Source organism: Populus euphratica, unplaced genomic scaffold (genome assembly GCF_000495115.2).
Source record: "Populus euphratica unplaced genomic scaffold, PopEup_1.0 scaffold142.1, whole genome shotgun sequence".
NCBI lineage: Eukaryota > Viridiplantae > Streptophyta > Magnoliopsida > Malpighiales > Salicaceae > Populus > Populus euphratica.
In genome coordinates, this window is record NW_011499936.1 from 221,346 (window position 1) to 246,229 (window position 24,884).

The following is a 24,884-nucleotide window of genomic DNA, read 5'->3' on the forward strand; positions in this document are numbered from 1 at the left end:
ATCTCGGTCCGATTCAATGATAAACAAGCTAGAAATTAAAGGAAAAAATAGTTAATTTAGCTGTCTCAACTTTTTTTTTAAAATTTTTTTAATTAAAATTATTATTGTATTTATAGTACAGCTATATTTAAATTAAAAAAAATTAGTTTTTAATAATTAATATGATGATACTATCATATAACGGTGATGACACACAACACATTTATATTCCCATCAAAATCCTAGCTCCAAATGATCGTAAAAACCACGCAAAATTTATTCCAATTTACTGTGGTCAAATCTCAAATGGCATGAAGTGCGGGGCACTGAAGTCCATTGAACAGAATGTGATGCCATTAGCAATATAACAAGTGAGAAAGCAAGTTGCTTATTCGTATCTCCCTTGGTAAGAATGAGCCGTCAGGTTGGAGTTTGGCATTTTATGCTATCTGACAATTGAAGTGGCAGCTGCCGCTGTTGATAGACATTATTATTCTTGGTATTTGTTTATATATATATATATATATATATATGTTGTTAGATTATCAAAACATTATATTTTGTTACACATAGTAGGAGGTATATTTTTAAATAGTTTGAAAATAAGACTTAATTTTTATTGACACGTCAATTAGTTTAAAAATGCTTTTTTTGTTGGGAAAAATCATTTTTATCATTCAGAACCATATTATAACTATTATTCCATTGCCATCCTAATGGCAGACCTTGAGTATGTTGGATTTTCATCTGGGCTAGCTCCATGTGGATTCTGCTTCACATTTTGGGCCAGCAAGATGTCTACAAGGCTTGTGGTTTGATCCACTCGGATGCTTCACTTCCATCATCCAACCACTTGCTGCCAATTGTCAAAGTCCGACAACTCCACCAAACACAAGTGTAACACGAAAGTGGCTTCCAAGCATCACATTCCAAAGCTGCAACATTTATTCTCGCGCTTCTCTCTGCTGCTGCTCCTGCTGCAAACTTCATAGAATGAACACTGCAAAAAGAGCTGCTCAGCTTCTCTCAACTCAGAACATCAGGTCCCTCTTCGACTCTGTTGAAGCCTTTCTCTTTGACTGTGATGGTAAATGAAGTCCTTTTTCCTCTTCATTTTAAAAAATGTTTTATTTTCATTTATTTGCTAGAAATGGTGATTATGGTAGCAGATTTTGTCTTGATTTTGAGTCTGTGAGATTAATAATGTTTGCAGGTGTCATTTGGAAAGGAGATAAACTCATTGATGGGGTCTCTCAAACATTGGACTGGCTTCGTTCTAAGGGAAAGAAACTTGTTTTTGTGACCAACAATTCATTAAAATCAAGAATCCAATATGCCAAGAAGTTCCATTCACTTGGAATCTCTGTTGCTGAGGTCTGTTTCTATGGCATTTTGTTGATAACAGTTGTGTTTAAATCTCTTTCTTGCCGTGTATTTTGAATTTTGTAATGATTGTAGGATGAGATATTATCCTCCTCTTTCGCGGCGGCGATGTACTTAAAAGTCAATAACTTTCCTCAGGAAAAGAAGGTTTGATGCTACTTTTAGACACCCTTTTGATCACGTTTTCAGTTCTTGATTTATGCCTGAACAAATTCTTCGCTGGCTCATAGGATTGACTTTAAATTGTGTTAATACTGGTAATGTTTCGGTGTTGGTGCTATCACAATTTTTACACGACCCAGTCAATGGGTTTGCATCTTTCTTTGAAACTGTGTTTGATTGGATGATAACAAATTGCTGTACAGACGATTTCTTGTGTTTAATTAGCACAGTTAGCTTTGTGTATGCAGTTACTCATCTGTTCTTTTTACAGGTTTATGTGATAGGCGGGGAAGGTATATTGGCAGAGCTACAGCTCGCTGGATATACTGGTCTTGGTGGCCCTGTAAGTCCTCCAAATATTCGCAATTGATTTCAATACATCTTTCCATTCTTGGGCTGTCATCTAGCATACCACTAATGTTTGGAATTGAACAAAAAGTTCATCTTACACACAACTCAGTGGTCTTTTAAACACTGTTTCTTCATTGAAGTTGCTTCTCTCTATTGTCTATTAACCGTGGGCTGCATACATGCTCCCAGCCTTTTATCATTTCTATTAGACTATGCTTTGCATAATTTGTAACCATCTTTCTCCTTCCCTTCCTCACTTTCTCTCTGAGTTTTCTTATCAGCAGAGTGAAATATTCTTGTGTGGCTAGCTACTTATTTTATGCTGGAGAATAGTAGCATAACAAAAGAGTTCACATAACCCAACCTTCCTCGCCAAAAGACAATGAGGAACTATTAGGTTCCTTGAAAATAATGACATAATTTTTCCTCCATCTATAAAAATTTTGAAGGTACCTTTTCCTTGTTGGAAGGAGGCTTACCTTTTTTTCCTCATAGATGGTTCACTTACCACACTTTTATCTTCAACATTGTTCTATCCCTTGCCATTGCAGATGTTCATCCTCTTATCTAACATTGAAGTTTTAGCCATCTTGTCCTTGCTGTTACTTCCTTATAGCTTACATTTAGTCTTGAAGGAAGTGACCCTTTTAACTGTGTTTTTTCTTTAACCAGAACCACAATTTACCATTTGCTCTTGTTTTAAACAATATTCTGCCACCGATTTATTTCAGGAAGATGGTGAAAAAAGAGTAGAGCTGAAACCAAATTCCCTCTTTGAACATGATAAGAGTGTAAAGTAACATCTTGCCTGCAATTTCTTTATTTTGTTCGTTTTGCCTGTTTGAGTTTTGTAATGGTGCAACTCCTGTCTCAGGTTGGAGCGGTTGTGGTTGGAATAGACCCACACATCAACTATTACAAGCTTCAGTATGAGATTCTAGATACTACAACCCCTCATCTACCATGTTAAATTAACTACAGTGTGATTCTCTGTCATGTTCTTTACAAATTTAATTAGAACAAGATGCCCTTACAGCAATTTGAAATTGATGTCTGAAGGCAACAGCAGAGCATGAATTCACTAGTCAACTTCTCTCATATTCAAGGATAAAAATATTTCCTGCAAATTGATCATTAGCTAAGCTGCCAAGGTCGGTATAGGTCTTAGGTATTTCCTTTGTTAAAAAATGAAATGACAATTCAATACAAAATCTGTCACATTTATGTTATTCTGGAATTGATTCTACAAGAAACCTCTTAGTTGATAGATAGCAAAATACCAATAAGTACAGAGTTTTATTAAACTACATCCTTATTGGTTTAAGATAAATATTGAATTGGCAGGTATGGAACCTTATGCATACGTGAGAATCCTGGTTGCCTTTTTATTGCTACGAATCGTGATGCAGTGGGACATATGACTGATTTACAGGAGTGGCCTGGTAAGCAATTATAGCTTATATTGTAAGATCATGTGCCTTGCAGTTTCGCCTCTTTAATTTTGGTTCTGGGTTTCAGGTGCGGGCTCTATGGTTGCTGCCATGTGCAGTTCAACAGAGAGAGAGCCTATTGTAGTTGGAAAACCATCAACATTTATGATGGACTTCTTATTACAAAAGTAAGTTTATGGGATACTTTTGCACATTATTCTTCTTCACCCTTTAGCTTCTGTAGATTGGCACTCACACAGATGCATCACCTATTTGGGGGTCTGGATGCCTCAAAAGATGGGAGACACAACTCACTAGGGTTATAACCCCATGTAGAATCATAGGTCCAAACTAACTCCTTGATGCACTGGAAATACTATATGCCAGCAACATAACCATGGATCCCCATTTCATGCTATGACATGATTACAGACTTAGTAATAATTTATACTCTCCTATTTCCAGAAATATTTTGTAAATGATATGCATGGTGCGTCTTCTGTTTTTTAGGTTTCACATCAATACCTCCAAAATGTGTATGGTGGGTGATAGATTAGATACTGATATATTATTTGGACAAAATGCTGGCTGCAAAACTCTCCTAGTTCTTTCAGGTAGACTGATTTCTCTTGTTTCTGCAGTTCCTCTTTTCCGAAATAGAATGTTAACTCAAATCATGCTATTGCTGCAACTTGCAGGGGTAACAACTCAAACCACTCTTCAAGATCCATCAAACAGTGTCCAGCCAGATTATTATACAAGCCAGGTGTCTGACTTGCTTCACTTGCTGGGACCATAACCTCATTACTCGCCTGCCTGTCATTCGTACCAGCATGTTAACAGTGCTGGTAGTCGATTCCTATTTTGACTCTATTAAGTCTCAGAGTTACTGAACGTTTTTACTGGCGTTTTCTCACCTTTGATGCCACTTTCTCAGCATTTGAGAAAAATAATAATGCTATCACCGTGCTGTTTCTGGCATGCAAAGCTATGTAGCAGAAACACTTATAAATGCTTATTCATAGAACCCTTGAAGTTCTTAATTACAATCTTTGCATCTTACACCAGTTTCCCAGTGGTAATCTTAAAGATATGCTGCTGTGAGTTAATATGCTGAACTGAAGGTGGAGTTGGATGTAGAATCACAGATTGATTGAGGAATAGGCTGCCGAATTCTGAAATTCGTCTGAAATTTTTGAATTTACGCCCTCCAAAAGGAAGGGAAATTTTGTTTATACTACGATTTCAATGCAAAAGACTTCATCCAAAAAAGACATAATGGCAAGGCTTCATTAACTCCAAAGCTACTCATGTTGCTTTCATTTTATCCATTAACACTTGATCTCAGGTAAATATGGAAGATTACTTTCACATGCTAGGAACTTATTATAGATAGCTTCATCATGTGGCTGCAAATTCATGGTCCCAAGTACAGAAAAAACAGCTCCATACATGTGCTCTTTAGAACAAGGTAAAGGAGGACATATTCAAGGATGGGAAGAAAAAAATTGAGGTCTCTTATGAAGGATGAACCTTTTTAGAGGAAAGTCCCTTCCAAGCTGTTTTCATGGAAGCAGTGGCAGAATTAAGTGCAGCCTCCATATACTTCTTAGAAGCAAAAGTAGCAGCTTTCTCCAAAAGGTTTCCCATTTTCCTAGCACTCTCAGCAGTTCTTTCTAAACTTTCCAGTTCACTCATCGCCATGCGTTCCATTTCCACTTCAAACCTCCTAAATTCATCCATGGCACTTTCCATGTCTGAATCAAGATAATCCTCAGCTTGTTGCACAGCTACTTCAGCTTCTTTGACTTCCATTTCTTGTTCGAGTTCCATTGCTACCCATGACTTGTACGCCTCTATCTCAAAGAGTTTCATTAGGTCATCAATGGAGGAGGGATCGTAGTTTTTGTCTTGGCAAGCTTGGTTGGAGAGCAAGGTGAATTGGTAGAGAAGAGCTTCCATTTTTTTTTGTTACTGTAAAGGCTGAAAATAGGGAAAATGATGCGGATCTTCCTAGCTAACGTTCAGTGTAGAAGGTAAACCACCAAAAAGGTTGGCCTAGTGGGTGGAGAATCATGGATCTCTTCCTCTGGACGACAAATTTACGTTTCTTAAATTCAAGCAATCAATCCTGACCGTCCATCAAGTTCCTTTGCTGTCATGACCAAAATTATTAACTTCAAAAGTAAAATGATATTTTCCTCTGTGCATGGGGTCGGGCCACAATTATGGATGGCTTTTCTTATCTCGTGTAGTTAATGGAGTGAACAATGGGGTCCCTGCACTTGACTTTGTCAAAGAATCATCATTTTGATGTTTTCCTGTATATTTTAACACTGTTATCCATGATTTAACAAATCTTATCGGCATCAAAGAACCTAACAAGTATCACTACAAATTTCTTGAGGATCCTAACAAGTTCCTCACATAGCCAATAATTATTTTCTTTCGTGACAAAGGGTTGATGGATGAAGAACCTTCCTTCCCTGCAACCATCTCTTCATGCACAATGTGACAAAGGAACACAGTGTGCATCTCACCTGCCATTACCTGATCCATAGTGACCATTAAAGAAGCTGGTGAAAACAGAGGTTAAAAAATGACGGTTTCAGTAAACAAAACAGAGGAACTAGTGAAACAATGGGAAAACTGCAGCATAGATTGATAACACAAAGACAGAAAAGAGACCAGATCGTAGCGTATGAATCAAGAGAGGGAAGAAAAGTCTCTCTCTGCTAGGGGAAAAAAAAAAACATCAACCCGCCAGAAAACCTATATGGATAATAATATAATGCTAATGGTTTTTTTTTTAATTTTCTCCTTTAACTCCAATATTTTTTTTTTAATAAAAAAGAGAACACTTCAACCAGAATTTTTTTTTGGATCAATTCAACCTGCAAGTTGATACCGTACAACATTATCCACAAGATGATTATATTTGGAAGCCAAGGCCCTAGCTAGTCCCTCTCAATGTCGTTGGTCCACCATAACGGATTAATTAATCTTGTGGTTTCTCGGAATTCATTGTTAAAGCCATTCAAACACTAAGAAACGTGTCAATTCAAAGGTCATAAAAGGATGACTACTGTAAAGAGAGAACACGGCTGAATTAGGTTAGCTTCATACCCTGTCTTGATTATATATAGGGTTCCGGAATTCTCAAGCACACAGGAGAAAAATAATTCTCAAGAGTTCACTATATAATTTGCAAGCTTTTTCCTTTTTTGTCCTGTGTAAAAGGCAAAGATGAAGTTCAATAAAGAGACCAAGATGCTTGCCATTGTGACAATCATTGCGCTACTGATAACATCAGCAGCAGCTAAAAGGGGCGGAGGTGGTAGCATTGGTGGTGGAAGTAGAGGTGGCAGCTCAGCAGGAGGTGGCACCCGAGCAAGAGGAGGTAGCCCTGGATTACAAAGCGGTGGGGTCCTCTCTGGAGGGAGGGGGACAACTATCCCTGTTGGAGCTGGTGGTGTTATGCCAATAGTAAGGGGTGGTACCCATGCCGGAGGACATTCTGGCTCTGCCTCTCTTGCAAGGGATGCTGCCCCCATGTTTTTGCATGCTCTCGTAACTCTTTGGATATTCTTCTGATTTCTTAGTTAGATATATATATATATATACAAGTCTTATGATAGGTATCTGTTTCTCAAAAGTTCGTGTTTTGTAAATACATCCCTTCTTCATTCATTGTTGATCCTGCCTCCATGGTTTTTCTCTAAAACTTTGAATTGATAAAGGGAAAAATCGGAACTTAAGAAAGAAACAGCGAATGTTGTCATCGAATAAATCCAAGCTCTCAAGAATCAAGGAACTAAATTATAAGTTATCAAACACAAACGATGGAGTTATATGAAGATTTCAAGACTCAAGGATGAAAGGATACTCTACTCATTTCTTGTCTTCTCATGATGAAAAACACAAGTATATCGCAGTTGATACTCTACTCATTTCTTGTCTTCTCATCATGAGGAATTATTAATGGCAGAGAGTATGCAAGAAGACCCACAGCTGGCCCCTTTTGCAAGTCCCAAATCTCCTTCAGAAGAACACAAGCATATGTTAGGTGGACAAGGAGAGACAGATGAATCACCAAGCCTTCGAGTCTCCAAACCTTCCCTTGTAACATATGAAAGATGGGCTTCATTTCCAGAATTCCAGTAGTGATTAAAAATAAATAAATATGGAAGATCTCGATAGTTTGTCATGACGCAGCAGTAGACGTCTAATTGGACGACGTCCTAGCTAGCTCCAATCTTTTAGAAAATAAGAATAATAACATAGAATTTCCTATAAAAAATTTACTAGTCGCTTCCTCCCAAGAAACATCCAAGACGATTGTCATCCAAAAGTAGCAAATATGTTATCAACACGGTCTCTTCTTTCCTGGAAGAAACATCATCACATCACGCGTCTCCTTAATCAATAAATCCCTCCTCTGTCTCCCTTCTCTTACACTGGTCCCTGCAAGAGTTTATAGGCAGTTCAAGAAAAGAAAAGGAAAATATTTTAATCAATTTCTTGTGTTAGTACCATTAAACAAGCAATCGAATTCGAGGGGGGTGATTGTTGTTGTTGTTGAAAAGATATTAAGATATGTATATGAAGGTGGCTTCAGCAAGCAAAGGGAGCAAGATACTTCTTCTCCTGGTGGTGATCATTGGTTTGATGGTAACATCAGCAGTTGCTAAAGGCGGTAGAGGTTTTGGAGGCGGTGGTACCTTGGGAGGCAGCAGAGCTGCTGGTACCGGTGGAGTTATTGGTGGGGCTAGGGCCACTACTGGTGGCGAAACCTCAGCTTCAGTGACATGGGGTCCCACTTCCACTTTTTGGCTACTTCTCATGAATTTCATATTCTTAATGGTTTAATTCAATCTGTGAAAGACACCTCTCTCTAGTCTCAATTCTCACATGGTCTGGCAAAAGGCCTCTCTTTAGCTTGTTCTTTATTTCTTTGTCGCAGAGCATTAATTTATTATTAACAAAAACTTAAAGAGAATAAATTGTTAGGGCCGTTTATTAATGGATAGTTGTTATTTTGTTTAAGTATTTTTTATTTATAAATGTATTGAAATAATTTTTTTATTTTTTAAAATTTATTTTTAGATAGTAATTAGTAGAACAAAATAATATGAAAATTAAAAAATTAAAACAAAATTAATTTTTTAAAAATATTTTTAAAACACACAAATAAATAAAATTTTAATATAAAACGTATTGAGGCATGAGAGTAAAATTACTCTGAATTGTAATAACAACAACAAGTGTAATTAATATATATATGCGGGCGCACTCGACCTCATCAAACCCTAATCTTTCTTGTCGTCTCAACATCAAAACGCATGCATGATTAAATCATGATCTCTAGTAAAAATAAAAAAACAACATTAATCGATCAAGATCGCTTGCGAGTGGTCCATTCTCACATGAACGGAGAAACTACTTCAGGGCGGCGGCAGGCCTCCAAAGAATAATCTCACCCTCAACCTCGTCAACTCCATCATCATGGTGGACAGCAGCAACATCATCCTTCATTAGAGGTTTCTGCAGTGTTGTTAACTCAAGCTCGTCACATAATTCAGCCACCAACTCATCGAAATAACTCCAATCTATCTTGAATGGTTCGTAGACATCATAAAAACAATCATGGTAATTGAACACATTATTGTTCACTACTGTCTCGCATGCTTCTGCATTGCCATGATCAGTAGTGCAGACGTCGTAAAAATCATCGTAGTTGAACACATGAAAGGGAGTAATAGATGGTATGCTTTGTTTCCCTCGCAATATTCTATCAGCATATTCTTGATCGTACGAGAAATAGCTAAACCCCATGGCTAAGATCGATTACAGGGAAAACCTACGCACCTCTCGGTAGAATAACGAAGAAAGTAAAGAGAAAACCTGCTCGTCAACAATTTAAGGATATGATAAATTCTTATGTAAACAATCCATGTGTGGCCGATTATATATATACGTTGGCTAAGGTTTGAATCAGTATCGTATTCGGATTGGTCTCCTTAAATACCTTCTGGTTTGTTAGGCGGTCTTGTATCAGTTCCCTAACTATATACTAATTCTCATTTGGATCCCCTAAAACCACCAAGATTTTCAATTGGGCCTCAAGATCGTAGGGCATTCCTTCAATGAGTGTCGTTGTCTTCGACTGTTAATGTTTCTCTTCTAAACTCCTTATACCATGTAATAAAACGGTGCCTTTTTGTGTGAAACGAGGAGAGTTTAAGCAGAACGTAGATGCATGACACAATAAGGCTCAAATTAAAAAGAATAATTGGAAACATAATCTATGATTTCCCTTTTCACTTTATTAAATTCATATGATATATGTTCGTAGTTGTAGATTTTTTCATTCAAATCCTTAATTACTTATCTATAACGAGCTCAATTATATAAACTCAAATTATATAATATATATTCGTAATTACTATATATATATATATATATATATATATATATATATTTTACTATACTATATATATATATTTTACTGAAATCTTGACAGAGCTTTTTCTGTATTTTTTAATTCCAAGTTAGTGATTCAATTATTTCTCAATCTTTAATATCAATCATAATTTGGTTCCATCATTTGAACTTTCAAACCTCAAGAGTATATTTTATTTTTATTTTCTATAGAACAATTATTTAAAGCTAATTAATTCATAGCATGCATTGTTTGTTTTTTTTTTTAAATAATTTTGCTCAAAATATGTAAACAACCTACTATAATTCCACATAATAATAACAACATCATAAATTACATCATACATAAATTAATAAATTAAACATTATAATTCTTAAACATAAAGGGTATTACAACAAAATATTCGTTCTTTTAATCATATCAATCATTTAGTAAAAAAATTTATCCATGCATCTACATACTTTTCGGTTCGAGGGTGCGAAATATCTAAAAACATTGTCATAACATATTTTTGGGCCCCCGCATGAAAAATAAGAAAATAAAAAAATAAAAAAAATATTATCAAAAAGTATAAACAGTGAAAAAAGAATGTTAGTGCGCCCAAAAAATAATTAAAAATTGGTTGAGAAGGTTTAAAAATAAAAAGATTAAAAATACAAAATATAAACAGTCAATTTAGATAGTGACTCTCATTCAAATTTTTCATTGATAAGAGACATAAGAATTTCTTGTCTCTTCATATTTTGCTGGAAATACACTACATCCATCTTATCTTGGAGGATGGATAATCGACGCGACCCCGTACACGTGCGACAAACATGATCACATTAAACATGATTAAAATTTGCACATTTCCAAAAAAAAATTGATTAACGAATAAATATTCATGTACATTGAAGTAATTATCGCATCATTGAATGAATTATCTTATCCTTAGTAATTTAATAATTTCATAAATTCTTTTTCTGGTAAAAAGATAAAATTTACAAAAAAAATAACAAAAGTGTTTCCAACAAACCCACATAGTTAACTGCAATATAAATCGATTTAATTTTACAATTTATCTATTACACTGAATAATTATCTTATTAACCTGGAAGTTAATTCTCTTAACATATCCATTCATCAAAGTATTATTTCTAGCGACCAGGAAATAAACTTTTTGACTCATCCATTCAACACGACATTACACTGCTAAAAAAAGAGCCCATTAACAACTAATTAGTCCGTTGTGGATAATATTAAAATTTGTTGCTAATAAAACTCAGCAATGAAATTAGCAACAAATAATTTCATACGCAAATAATATATTCTAATTTTTTAGCAATGGATTATCAATTGTTGATTGTTTAGTAACAAATTATATGTTGTTAAAATTTGGTTGCTGATCATACAAATCAGCAATGAATATTCCATTGCTAATCACCATTGTTTATCAACAATGGATATTGCGTTGTTGATCTGTTGCAGATTAGCAATGAAAACTTTGTTGCTGATTCGTTGTTAATTTGTTTGAATTTTTTAAATTATTTTTCCCATCTATTGATTTTTTTTAATTATTTGTGGATATTTCAAAAATTATAGATAAATATGTAAAGAACATAAATTAATACTAGAATTTATTTTATAGAAAATAATAACTTAAATAAAAACAAATTTTATAATAAATTTCTAAATCTTGTTAAACTTACATCAAAATAAATAAGTCATAATTTAATAAATATGTTCTATCATAAAGGTGGTGATTGAAGTGATGGTGGAAACAAACCAAAACACTGCTGACCATCATAAGATAGGATCAGTATATGGCGGTCAAGGCCTAGGTAGATATATTAGATTAGATAGAGAATACATAAGCATCTTCATCTATAGAGCCACATGTAACAGCATAGATGAAGCTATAGGTGTCGACATACCTTGGTCAATATTTGATGCCTAAGCTTGGTATTCTATATTACAAAGAAATTTTTTGATTAAGGTCATCTCCTATTACAATGATAAAATATGACCATCTCTTTCCTTTATTTTCTCTTTCAATGCTTGAATTGATAAGCTAAGAGGTGTTGACTCCATCATACAAGATTGTGACGAAGCACTCGTACTAACAATGGATTTCAGCATACCCAATACATCAGATATTCTACCCTTTGTAACTCTTATATAGCCATACATTAAACTACTCCATCAAATGAAAGATGATTTTCTTGATCAGCTCCATATCTTGAAATCATCTCTTTTTTATAAGTCTCCAATAATAAAATTAAATATAATAATAAACTCATTTAAATTTTAAATAACATTAAATTACATTAAAAAATACTTACGATAACTTGTTTAGACTTGTTATCTATGAATGCTTCAGGCTGCTTGATACCCTAATGCAACATTAAAAATACATCATCTAATAGAGGTTCTTTTCCACTTGTTTTTTCTTGCTATCAACAAATAAAAAAATTAGAAAATTAAATATAAAAATTTAAAGTCTATTATAACAAATATAAACAATGTTTGCCATGCTACCTCGATATGATGTAAATGACACTGTACCTCTAGAATGAGTGCTTAATTTACCATATGTTTCAGTTAGCCGATTATTTCTTATAGATTTTGATCTTCTTTAAAACTCTGGGGGGACCAAATTTCTTTACTCATTTTATTTTAATTATAATTTTGAAAGTGTTTGCCCAACTAAGTTTTTAGTAATCTAATTAAAGCAAAAAATACTTTATCCAAACCTAATTGGATGAACACCAATGAAATGAATGGAAAAAAAATGAATTGAAACATCCATAAATTGATGAAGCTCACTCAAAAATGCATTCTTTACTGCAATAAAATATCATGTCACTAACAATAATACATCTAAATATTTTGTAATTGAAAGAACTAAATTTAATAATAATGTTGTTACATATAAAATATAACATAAGCGAATGTAATTGAAAAAAAAAACAATAAAAATCAATGAGAAAATATAATTGACTTTAAGTAGAAGTAAAAATAAAAAATGATTATTATTATTATCATTAAATAAATTAGATCTTTTGTAATTCTAAAATTAATAAAAAAATTTAAGCTGCATTGACAAACTTGGAGGAGTAATATCCACAACCTAAAAACTTGACAATTCCAATTACAAATAAGTAATATGATGTGATGATGGATTCAAAAATATGAAATTAAAAAGAAATGAGTAAGAATAATTGTGTTAAAAATATGTTATATAATCCTTTTCTTTTTTTTAAATGAAGTTTTTAAGCCTACACTTAAGAACATAAATAAATATTTGACTATTTTAGATGACATATAATGAATTACTTTATATACTAAAAAACTAATTAAATTTTTTATTAAAAACCAGTTAAAATATATTAACTCTATTAAAAGTAATAAACTCAGATTTAGAAATTTAATACTAGAAAGGAACATCCAACACAAATGTCATAAAAAATAGCAAATTAAGCAAATATATTATCAACACGGTCTCCTCTTTTCCTCGAAGTAATTAATCCCATCACATCACACGTCTCCTTAATCTGTAAATCCTTCCCGTGTCTCCATTCTCTTACATGCAGCCCTGAAAAAGTTTATCCATAGTTCAAGAAAAGAAAAGGAAAATATTGTAATGATCAAGTGAGGTAGCGAAAGTCTATTAATAAAAAAAATCACCGTTTTTTTTCTGTGTTTTATTCGAGTTCATGAAAAAAAAAAAAAACTCGAATTCACGAGTAAAAAATTACTGTCTCTAAATGATAATTCTTATTCAATAAAATTAAAAGTGTCTTTCAACAAAAAGGTAGCTTGTATTTATAAACTGCAAATTCTAATTCTAATAATAAAAGTACTTATAAATTTAAATAACAAAATATTAAAGTCCTACTTTAAAGATGTAATTAAAGGTTCTGATTTTTAAACAAATAATATTGGTATATAGAGAATCTTTAATAGGAGGAATCCATGTAAAATAAAAAAAAGAGTAATAGGAAAGAATATGTTGCTTGCTCGAGTGTTATATTTCCTTGTAAAAGTGGGATTCTAATTACCTGAAATTTATTCATTAATCTGTCCTACATCATCGTTACCATAAACAAGAAATCGAAGGGGGGGTGGTTGTTGTTGCGCTGTTGTATAAAACACCTGAGATATCTGAAGGTGGTTCTAGCGAGCAAAGTGAGCAAGATACATACTTCTTCTGGTGTAATCGTTGGTTTGATGGTATCGTCATCAGCTGTTGCTAAAGTCAGTGGAGGTTTACGGGCGGTGGTTTCTTGGGAGGCCGCAGAGCTGCTGGTACCGGTGGGATTTATTGGAGGGGCCGGCTAGTATTACCATTGGTGGTAGAAACTCAGCTTCTGTGGCAGTGGGGTCCTACTTCGACCTTTTGGCTACCTTTTACGAGTTTCATTTTCTTGATTGTTTAATTCTGACACCTCTCTCTAGTCTAAATTCTCACATGGTTTGGCACTCGGCCTGGCCTCTCTTCAGTTTATTATTCTTTGTTTAATTACGTGTTGCTTATGAGAGCATTTATTATTCTGAATATTCAGTCTTTCATATAAATATTAGATTAGAGATCTCTGATCGCTTCAACTCTCCGCTTGATTTAATTGAATCAAGTTTGATTGAGTTTTATAACTATGGTGGGGAATGCAATCTTGTTAAAGAAAGAATTAATTAGGAGATTGGTGAACTAACTGAATGATATATATATAATTTGTATGGCTCAATTTAATTAATTAATTGTTTTTTTATTTCAATTTAATCTAAGAAAATCACGATAAATCTAAATCGGAAACGCAAGATCTATAAGAAATAAATAGATCCCAAAACACAAAAAAAAAAAAAAAAAATTCATAGGCAAGAAGAACAAGTCGAGTCCATTGTTTTCTCTCGATTGTCATGTACTAATATTTATCATCAAATAATATTTAGGTTACTCAAACCACCACTGAAACCCTAATCTTGTCTCAATATCAAAACACAACGATTAAAAATGTACTAGAGCAAATACTTTTGAACACGTGATTAAATCCTTCTCTAACAAAAATTAAAAAAAAAATAAAGATCGCCTAAAAAAGTTCATAGGAGAGATCCCTTTAGACTGGCGAGCGATCCATAAAAATGTACGAACCCTTCTACTTCAAGGCAGCAGGCCTCCAAAGAATAATCTCACCCTCAACCTCGTCAACTCCATCATCATGGTGGACAACAGCACCATCATCCTTCATTAGAGGTTTCTCCAGTATTGTTAACTCAAGCTCCTCACATAATTCAGCCACCAACTCATCGAAATAACTCCAATCTATCTCGAATGGTTCGTAGACATCATAAAAATAATCACGGTAATTGAACACATTATTGTTCAATACTGTCTCGCATGCTTCTTCATTGCCATGATCAGTAGTGTAGACGTCGTAAAAATCATCGTAGTTTAACACATGAAAGCGAGTAATAGATGGTATGATTTGTTTCCCTCGCAATATTCTATCAGCATATTCTTTTTTTTTTCTTTTTTTTCTTTTTTGTTTTACGTGGGGTGTCCAGACCAGCTTACGCGCACCACGACTATCAGCATATTCTTTTTTTTTTTTTTTTTTTTTATGTGGGATGTCTGGACCAGCTTGTGCGCACCACAACTAATCCCTATGACTATCAGCATATTCTTGATCGTACGAGAAATAGCTAAACCCCATGCCTATGATTATGAGGAAAACCTACGCAAGCTGGTAGAACAACAAAGAAAGTAACGAGAAGTGCTTACGGATAATAAGAATATGCTAAATTTTTTATGTAAACAATCCATGTGTGGTCAATCATATATATACATACGTTGGCTAAGGATTGAATCAGTATCGTATTAGGATTCGTCTCCTTAACTACCTTCTGGTTTTTTTAGCCGGTCTTATATCAGTCCCCCAACTATCTAGTAATTCTCAATTGGGTCCCCCAAAACCATCATGTTTTTCAATCGGGACATTCCTCCCCTAGGATTGTTAATGTTTCTCTTCTAAACTCCTTATATCATGTAATGAAACGGTGCCCTTTTGTGTGAAATGAGGAGAGTTTAAGCAGAACGTAGATGCATGACACAATTTGGATCAAATTGAAAAGAATAGTTGGAAACATAATTTATGGTTTCCCTTGTCAATACATTAAATTCATATAGGGATGCGTCTGAATATCGGTTGAAAAGAGAAGCAAACTAATCCGAGAATACTCATTAACATCAGAAAAGACTAGTGGTGAGATTCAATTGCATTTTTTATACTTACAGTTCTCAATACGCATGCTATATATATATCTGACTGCCATCTTCATTCTGAGCAAATAATCTTATTTCCTTTAGAGTTTTGGAGGAGTGGAAATATCTTGACATCAATGGAATCACTTTGGTTCTCACAGAAATGGAATTAAGTTACAACTTCGAGTGTCAAAGGACGTATTGTTCCCTAACCCAGGTAGAAATTCTGATGAAAGCAGCTGCTAGTGGAAAACAGGGCATCCCTCAACCTGAAAACCTGGGGCAGTAGGACAAGTTGCCAGAGGACAATGATCACTCAGCTCCAAGCCCCACCACGTTGGTCCATTAATGTCCTTGTTTTGTAGTGTAAAATAGAGTAAAATGGCTAGGAAAGCAACTCCAGCATCTAACCCTGCTGATAGGATGTAGTTGTGCCTAACCCACCATCCTTTATATCTCTTATAGACAACAAAGTTGAAGAAAATGCCTACAGCAAACCAGCACATATAGTTCACAGCCCTGGCTGACGGCATGCCTCCTGTGCCGCCTAAGATAATGGGCACATTAATGAGTTTGATCCATTTCGTATTGGGGAACATGCGAGAGACTATCCACACTGGCACCGGCGCGAGAAGGCCAATGAGGAAGAAATAGTTCATCTTCGAGTACAAACCAAGACGTCCGAACATTCTCATTGGTCCAACCACGCCCCAAATGATGGAGGCATTGTAGAAAACATCGTCTCCTGGACATGTCCATGGACTTCCTTCTGGCAATTTTGATGGATTGCAGATGTTTTCCACCGAGTTAAGGAGCCACCAGGCCGTGCCGAAGTAGACTGAAGATGCAATTAGAGTCCCCACTAACTATTATAGGCATAAACTAGCATTACTTGTAGCTCTAATGTGGGCTTAAAGGAAAATCTAAAAGGCTATCATGAGACAATGATTGTCTGATCAGTTTTAAATTTATATTTACCTGGACAACAAACATGGACTTTGGGGGAATTTTCATGTAATGTCCCAGCTTGAAGTCTGAGAGGAACATGATTGCTTGAGACATGCTAATGTAGCCATAGGTCTTGAAAGTAATATTTGCAAGAGGTCTCCCCGGATACATGTAACCGATTATTAGCTCAGTGATAACGTTGAGTCCCGGTTGCTGCAAAACGATTCCAACATCTATTGAACAAAAAAAAAAAAAAAACAATAACTGGGAATTTCCTCTGCCGAGATCATGCGTACCTGGTTCGTAGTTGCTGTAATAACACCAATTGGAAGAGTGAAAACGAAAGCCAAGCCAATCGCTAGCAGGACACCCCAGTAAGGAAGTTGTAACTGTCTACCAAAGCCTTCACAAGTAAGCAGGGCTAGTCCAGTTACTACAATCAAGATTATATGAAACCACCATTGAGGAACAGCCTCATAATTTCTCTTCATTATCCTAGTGTGGACATCAGCATACTTGTCTTTCAATGTTTCTTTTGTTTGATACCAAATCTCCCTGCAAACACAAGGACAAGGTAAGCAGAAAAATAATGATCTGTTAATGAGATGCAGAAGATCATTAGCATCATATTATAAAAAAAAAATCAAGCATCATATTAAAAAAAAAAAAAAAAAATCATTTCTGTTGGCAGATACCTTCCGTGGAAAAGTGCTACATGAGTTAATGTAGCAGCCAATATGGCAAAGCTTAGACCATAAGTGTAAACAAAGAAGATACTTAGGTTGACTTTGCTGTAGCCATCATACCCTGCTCTATTGAATTCAAAGGTCGTCTCATTTAGAACTGTTGAGACATCGTAGGGTTTTCCATTAGCATCGAAAACATGTGAAGAGAAAATGGGAAAACGTTTGGCATTGTATGAGTTTGTCCAGTAAGATATGGGGATTATGATGTAGAGAATTATGATGTAACCAAATATTATGTTTATAATAGCAAATCCTGGAGTGGCCAGTGGAGATCCTAGAAAACCAGCTACAGTTGACCAATCAAAGGCGAACGAGCCAACACCAAGGCCACGAAGACCAGAACCAATTTGCTGGGCAGTGACTGAATCTTTCCATATCCAACAAACAAAGGAAAGAGCAGTTATAGATTGGAAGAGATAGCCGGGAACTATATAGTACGCGAAGCTTGATATAAGGACCACGAGGAAGAACTGCAGCCTTGTCAGGCCTCCCTTACGCCTGATCTCAACTTCATGCAATGCCCTGGAGGGTTCGGAGACAAAATGAATTAGGAAGAGATTCTAATCATAGAATTATAGAAAATCAGGAAGTAGCAGAGCAGGAGACACCTAAAGAGGGAAACTTGAACCAGATTGGACGGCCACCACATATAAGGGGAATCAACAAGGAACTTCCTGAAGATTCCAGCCCATCCATATCCTAACAGCTGAAGGTTTCAGCAATTGTTTTATCAAGCATATCGAGGCATTAATCAATAATCTTTAAGCAGTCACCAGGAAATATTTCGGCACTTTGTTTTCATCACATGCTATCAAGTTTGGAAAGACTCACCTGCGTCGTCTGCGACAAAAACATAGCCGGTACTGCATCTATTCTACCATGATAAAATGCCTTGACAATGGTGATAATACCCACTGCATAGACTGGATTTGATCCAGAATTTGCAAATATTGTGATCAGGACATGTTCTTTTAAGTTGAAAGGCCCTGGATTCAAAGAAAATGACCATTTCGTTCCTGGAAAACGGATAACTTTGTGTGGTAAAATTGCTGCCATGAGCCTCCCTACTGGCAGCACTACAATCTGAGCTGAAACTGATGTTACAGAGAGTATATTTTGACGGTAACCGAAGAACTGATTAGCAAATGCCAGAAGAGCACAACTTGTGATCCCCAAGATCCATGTTCGAAACGTCAAGCATGGTAATGTTGGATCATCTGTAATCGGAACTGTGAGCCTGACTTGCTCGATTGGCGTATCGTTTGCCTCTTCTGCAGAAAATTTTGTTTTAATAAACAGAGGAGTCATCAATCCTTCATCAGAGACTGCCATTATTAGAAAATCATGCATTAGACTGTTCAGAATTAAGAGTTGTCATTCAGGCAGTGATTTTGTGGCAGCTCTACTCTGCAATCCTTAGCAAGTGCAACTTAAAGTGATGAATTAGACTGTTATAATTAACCTGAATTAGCAGTGAAAAGTGAGTGAGTAGACTGGATTACCTTTCTCATCAAGCACCTCGACCTTGTTTGAAAGAGAAATCCCTTTACCATTAGTCTCTGCGTGCTCCATTCTTCTATGCCTGAACTACCTGAACTGGATCTGGGGATTCTTCCAAGTTCAACAACACAAGTTTTCAGTATATATGGTTCATTAGCCTCAAGTTTGTAGTCATTTTTTGGCTTCATGTTATCTCTTTGTTTCCATGATGAGACACAAAGAAAATCCAAACAGAGAAAGTTAAATTTGATTCTTGGAACCTCTTATATATAGTCGGCGGCAAGAATCATTCAACATTCCATTTCCCATTTAACAAGGGATGGACAATTATTGTCGAAGGGTATAAGCAGAGAAATGATGAGCTATTTTCGATGGTGAAACATAAGAAAAGAAGATGCCGCACCAATGTTTCATTTTCCAACCTTAGATTTATTCATAATAATTTGTTTTCTTTCTTTGAGTTTAGCAAGTTGCTATCAAGCATAACGTCAAACAACATTCTGCAACATAATTCCAAACCAGCTTTATGTCCCCACAAACCCGCTAGTAAGTACCAAGTGTTTGCTACTTCTTATCTTATCCTACCCTATCCCGATCTCCTCAAGTAGTTTAACTCATGTGTAGGCTGCAACGCCGCAGTGAAAATTAAGGCCCCGTATAAGAGCAGTGCTACTTCTTGCTCATAATGCAATCAATCTGCTCATGTCATTTGGTAGGTTACCCGCCATGCCTTGTTTATGCCGAGACATTATTTTCAACACACACTAGCATTGTCCATAAGAAAGCTCACCTCTTTGACATTGTTTGGTGAGAAGAAAACAGTTGGTGATTCAATGTCAAGAAATGGAATCTATATATATTGTTGAAGCCGGCATACAACCTACTCTTCTAGCAGTCATAGTTATCATCGATCTACCATCATATACTATACACAGCTCGAGACCTTCATTCGAGGCATGTAATTGACGGCAAGATTAGTAAATGTACAATCCATGTAGAAACAATAATATTGCTCTTGCAAGCTATTTTTAGATGCTAAAGAGAACCATCACACACGAAGCTCCACCAAATTTTGGACACCATGGTTGAGAAAGGTAAATGGTTGGGTAGGCTGTTCATGTCGTGCAAAAGTTGCTGTTACTCAACGTTTTGAGTTGTGTCTGGATTGAAGGGACAAGAAGAGGTGACAAAGAAATCAATGACTTGATGTATGGATGGTGTTGGAATCTTTAAAAATGATGCCGTCTAGGTTGCTTTGAAGTCCCATCTCAACCTCGTTTTCATGTGATGTGCATCTACCATCACAATTTCTCATGTATTTTGATGCGTCACTGCAAGCTACATATATATACCAATATATACCATGCAGTTTAGTAGAACTAGTTTTGCCCTATCCTACCTTATCAGGTAAGAGAAGATTAAAAATCATCATCATCAAACTTTTCTTATTTAATGGGTTTTATTATATTTTTTTATTATTTATTTTTGTTTATATTAATTGGTATCAAAATCTAATAATTTTAAGTAATTATTTTATTTAATTATATGATACAAACAAATATAATTTAAAAAAATTATAGAACAGGATGTGTTTATGTGTGAGAGATTTTTAAAATCTAGCGTGTTGTATTATTTTCACATGCATTAATTGTTATTTTTCAAAATCTTAAGATGTGACAACTCATATAAAGATATTATGTTAAAAATCTACAATAAAGTAATTCATATAAAAGTGTTATGTTATAAACTCATGATGAGATGACCTGAATCAAGGTTCGAAAAACCGTTAGTAGGATGACTTATGCATAAAATGATATTTTTAATGAACTACAGTTTTTAATTAAAAACTAAACTCGGGATAAGTCTTTTCAAACTTGAGGAAACTGATGTAAGAGCTTGTTTAGAAAATTAGATATTTTTTTTATTATTTATTACAATGTTTTTCTACTTTTTTTTCTACTTGAAGAGAATATTTTTTCTAAATTGTTTTTTTATTCAATATTATTAGGGTGTCATTAATTAGACTTTAAAATGATTCAATAAAAAAAAAGATTGATGATGAAATTAAAAAAAAAATTAGGGAGGGGTCCTTGTCCATTTGAGCAAGAAATAGAAAATACCCGACTTCTTTTATTTTATTTTATATATTTCAAACTATTTAAACTTATATAAAAATTATTTTTTTTAAACAAGTTATATATCGATGTAGAAGTAAAGATAAAGTGATATACATAAAAAATACTTCAAATCATCCAATCAAGGAAATAAATTGTCAACCATCTTATTTGTTATTTTCAGCCGGCCTAAGAGCAACTCAATACTGATACAAAAATAAATGTTCAGGGAAAGATTCTTCAATTTATTCATGCAAGACATGGCAGGCTAGCAGCCATGTGAGGAGGCGACCATCGATCACACACAGAAACCAGACAAGAGATTATGTTGATGATGAGCCAGCCTAGTCCCAGTGTGTTTTAATTTTTGGAAACTGTGAGTGGGACAGTGTTTAATTTCCTGGTCGGAACAAAAACTGAAATAGTGCAAGGCAAAACATGCTTAAGTTGCTACAAACTGGATGGATTGAAGTTGAAGGACTGTCTGCCTCAAAAAATGGTGTCATGGTGAAGCACTGTCTTCAGGAATCGTCCAGCATAAACCCTTCTTCTAGCTGCAAACAGGACAGCAAGCTTGTGCTTTGATCCTACATCTAGAATTGTTATGGGCCCTAGCTAGTTGTTCAAGCTTCTAGCAAACATGGATCTATGTCAGGTTTGCCTAGTACATACCCACAAGTTAAGGTTCAATTCACAAGCGGGCAATGGTACATGAGAGTTTTTGAAATTTCCATCGTTTTTATAGTAAAAAATGACTGTTTGCAAACCAGCCATTGAAATACCTTGAGGTGCCTGACACAGGCATGCTAACACCACCATGTACGTTGAAGGTTTTTGATCTACGGAGATGGTTTCTCTTCTTCTCCTTTTATTATTATTATTATTATTATTTTTTGTGAAAGTGTTTAGGAATGTAGTAGTTTTTGTTTTTTATATATTTTAAACGTGTGTTTGAGTTGAAAAAAATAGTAAATTAATATTTTTTTTATTTTTTTATGTTTTTAATATATTGATATTAAAACTAAAACAAAATTTAAAAAAAATATTTTAATATATTTTCAAGTAAAAAATATTATACATCATAATAACAAATATACACTAACTTATGTTAGTCAAATTTAAATAATTTAATTGATAAAATCAAGTCACAAAGTTGGACCCTAGCTCATGTCTTGTGTTGAAGAGAAATCAAGTTAAAATTAATAAGATTTTATTTTATTTTAAAAAATTAACTTAAAAAAATTAAAACTATATTTTTTCATTTGATTTGAATCAACTCTATTTATTTTGTCTAATTCGTTACTCAATCTTACTGATCACCTAAGGTTGGGATATATATTTTCTTTTTACCCAATCATTAAAGAAAAAGAAATGGCTTTTTTTATATATTATTTTTCAGATATACAAACAATGCCCTAGCCTTTATATCATTTCAATGGAAAGAAGGTATCAAACATTAAAAAAAAAAAAAAAACCAAACTTGTTCTACTGGTGACCCAACTCGAACCTCCCATGATAATGGATGGGACTAGCCGGGAAGTTCTCTCCAAGTGTTTTTTTTTTTTTTTAATGAACAAATAAATTGTGGTTGATTTGGTAGAATAATAACAAATAAACTAAAGAGAAAACCTTCACAGCTTGGTAGAGTTTGATTTTTTTAAAAATAGAATAATTTTAACTTAAAAAAATAAAATAATTTTTTTAATTGATTTAAATCAATTTAATTTATTTTTTCCAACTCATAACCCAAACTCGGGTTACAAGCTGAGCCGAGTTTCACTGCCATGGGCAAACTAAGCAGTTATATTTAAGGGCCCATGGGCTATTCTCAAATGTGTTTTTGCACATTATGATTAGAGAGATCAACGATTTGTCAGAATTAAACTCTATGTATATAACAGGGCCCACCTAATTTTGGAAATATGGGCTTCTTAGCTTACGCTATGGGCCCAATAGGCTTTGCTGTCATCTTCATTGATCATCTGTATGATGGTGATTGGTGTGGTCTCCTCTTAACCCTCTCAAGGTCCCTTCTCGCAAACCCTCTTTCGTCATCTTTCCTATGCCCACCACACCGTCCCTCCCCTGTGCCCTCTTGTTCTGTAATTATTTTTAGTTTTTTCATGAGATGTCCGTATTCATGTCAACTTGGCCACCAATCCACATGTATTTATGCTATTTCCATTTTAAATTCAAGTGATTAGCGCTTCCTAACAAGAACAAGGAGATTATTGATTCCGTGATGCAGTATTAAAGGTTCTCTTTCAGGGTATTAATTTCAGACAGAAAAAACAAAAACACGTTAAATTGATTTTGTTATTTTAATATTTATGATAGTTTCGGCGCATATTTAACTATATATATTTTCCTGGGTTTAACCCTGACGAGATTCGACAACTATACATGCTGTATATATTGCTCATGCTTGGAATTGAGTGAGCACATCAAACGGCGAGCATCTGTGACGAATGACCACCAAGAAAGAAATCTGTGAGGTAAACGAGAACATGACCATTGTTTTATATGATGGAGATCATCAGATGTCGTCTGGTGGACCCATGTTTTCACATGCAAGACACGTTTCAGGATCTGATGCCCTGCACTGTTCATGGCAGTATAATCAGAGCCTTGAGTAGGTTTTTTTTTTTCCGATGACTACTGTATACATACATGATGATAATTTAGTTCAAAAAACAAGGACCACTGCATGCAGCTTCTTTTGGGTTCAAAAATATTGTATTTAACCATGGAGTTGCATGTGCTGTGGCGTGCTCAGCTCGCACCTCTATGCTTGCATGGAGCTTTGTGGATGGATGGATAGGACTTTGTTTTCTTCCCCACTCTATTCATGTTTTATCCATAGGAATATTATTGAATACAATACCAAATCTTCCATATCACCCATGGCGATCCTTCCTGGGAATGTGTAGTTTTCTTGGTGAAGCCGTCGATGATGAGTGCAAGGGGAGGCCGACGAGGATACATAGGGAGATCAGCAGGTCAATATATATTTAAAAGAGCAGCACAGTAACCCTTGATTAATTAACCACAGACTAATTCACCCTCACCCTCGTCTTAACGTGGCTAATAATTAAGAGCCTTGTGGCTGTGGGTGGTCGACCATTTTGGATGAGGACTGGAGCCGGCAAAGATGTCCAAAGACAAGAGAAAGCCAACAAAAGATTGGCAAAAGGGAAAGTTGCCAAAGTCGATTTCTTGATTTCTTTCTGTCCTGTCCAGCTAACTTTATAAATATCCGAATTATGTATGTTTACAAGCTTCGACCCACTTTTAACCTAATTGTAGCTACATGGATTAACACCTCAAGGTAAGTTGCCAAGGCAATTTCTGCTGGTCAAATATCTCTTTGGAGCGCCTTTGCATTGCGCCTTTATCAGCAAGCTGAAGATTCTACTGTTCTCTTTTTCACCCTGTTACTGTTGGTACTGTCAGGGAGCTCATTTTTGTAAGCTTTCTCTTCTTTATAAAATCTTTCTGTTTTTTTATCAAGAGAAAGAAAAAGGTAAAGCAATGCAGTGCGATGTTGCTGCCTCACGTCAAACTGCCTAAGTTCCATGGAGTACAAGG

General features: G+C 34.9%; 4 protein-coding genes and 1 long non-coding RNA gene across 6 annotated transcripts; 3 read left to right on the plus strand and 2 right to left on the minus strand.

Annotated features, from left to right (window-relative positions):
* Nucleotides 1–865: 865 nt before the first annotated feature.
* On the plus strand, nt 866–4,372 carry LOC105136471 (phosphoglycolate phosphatase 2-like). The gene is made up of 10 exons (XM_011041844.1): nt 866–1,066; nt 1,193–1,353; nt 1,438–1,509; nt 1,796–1,867; nt 2,607–2,666; nt 2,750–2,802; nt 3,220–3,317; nt 3,394–3,493; nt 3,816–3,919; nt 4,004–4,372. The coding sequence occupies exons 1-10, from the start codon at nt 973–975 to the stop codon at nt 4,102–4,104; spliced, it is 915 nt and encodes a 304-aa protein (XP_011040146.1). The 5' UTR covers nt 866–972; the 3' UTR covers nt 4,105–4,372.
* A 192-nt stretch (nt 4,373–4,564) lies between these two features.
* On the minus strand, nt 4,565–5,472 carry LOC105136472 (uncharacterized). Its single transcript, XM_011041845.1, has one exon. It carries the CDS (start codon nt 5,265–5,267, stop codon nt 4,824–4,826), a length of 444 nt encoding a protein of 147 aa, XP_011040147.1. The 5' UTR covers nt 5,268–5,472; the 3' UTR covers nt 4,565–4,823.
* Nucleotides 5,473–6,311: 839 nt separating this feature from the next.
* LOC105136473 (glycine-rich cell wall structural protein-like) lies at nt 6,312–7,011 on the plus strand. Its single transcript, XM_011041846.1, has 2 exons — nt 6,312–6,418; nt 6,546–7,011. Exon 2 carries the CDS (start codon nt 6,552–6,554, stop codon nt 6,897–6,899), a length of 348 nt encoding a protein of 115 aa, XP_011040148.1. The 5' UTR covers nt 6,312–6,418; nt 6,546–6,551; the 3' UTR covers nt 6,900–7,011.
* An 8,956-nt stretch (nt 7,012–15,967) lies between these two features.
* On the minus strand, nt 15,968–19,661 carry LOC105136474 (oligopeptide transporter 1-like). 2 transcript variants are annotated; one of them, XM_011041847.1, is made up of 7 exons: nt 19,185–19,661; nt 18,514–19,007; nt 18,291–18,388; nt 17,632–18,204; nt 17,233–17,491; nt 16,967–17,149; nt 15,968–16,854 (listed from the first exon to the last, which is right to left on the minus strand). In XM_011041847.1, exons 1-7 carry the CDS (start codon nt 19,252–19,254, stop codon nt 16,231–16,233), a joined length of 2,301 nt encoding a protein of 766 aa, XP_011040149.1. In that variant the 5' UTR covers nt 19,255–19,661; the 3' UTR covers nt 15,968–16,230. The 2 variants fall into 2 exon arrangements, with proteins under 2 accessions (XP_011040149.1, XP_011040150.1); XM_011041848.1 differs by having other exon boundaries at nt 18,514–18,953; nt 19,185–19,652.
* A 3,613-nt stretch (nt 19,662–23,274) lies between these two features.
* On the plus strand, nt 23,275–24,625 carry LOC105136475 (uncharacterized). Its single transcript, XR_844349.1, has 2 exons — nt 23,275–23,565; nt 23,685–24,625. It is a non-coding gene; the product is annotated as an uncharacterized LOC105136475 (long non-coding RNA).
* The last annotated feature ends 259 nt before the right edge of the window (nt 24,626–24,884 follow it).

Excerpts from the sequence above, each read along its gene's own strand:
- LOC105136473 (XM_011041846.1), top strand. The coding sequence starts at position 6,552 with ATGAAGTTCAATAAAGAGACCAAGATGCTTGCCATTGTGACAATCATT.
- LOC105136472 (XM_011041845.1), bottom strand. The coding sequence starts at position 5,267 with ATGGAAGCTCTTCTCTACCAATTCACCTTGCTCTCCAACCAAGCTTGC.
- LOC105136474 (XM_011041847.1), bottom strand. The coding sequence starts at position 19,254 with ATGGAGCACGCAGAGACTAATGGTAAAGGGATTTCTCTTTCAAACAAG. Across the intron at positions 18,205-18,290 it reads GTTCAAGTTTCCCTCTTTAG|GGCATTGCATGAAGTTGAGA; the intron begins GTGTCTCCTGCT and ends CGAACCCTCCAG. Across the intron at positions 16,855-16,966 it reads AGTCCATGTTTGTTGTCCAG|TTAGTGGGGACTCTAATTGC; the intron begins GTAAATATAAAT and ends TGCCTATAATAG.
- LOC105136471 (XM_011041844.1), top strand. The coding sequence starts at position 973 with ATGAACACTGCAAAAAGAGCTGCTCAGCTTCTCTCAACTCAGAACATC. Across the intron at positions 1,354-1,437 it reads TTGGAATCTCTGTTGCTGAG|GATGAGATATTATCCTCCTC; the intron begins GTCTGTTTCTAT and ends TAATGATTGTAG. Across the intron at positions 3,318-3,393 it reads TGATTTACAGGAGTGGCCTG|GTGCGGGCTCTATGGTTGCT; the intron begins GTAAGCAATTAT and ends TCTGGGTTTCAG.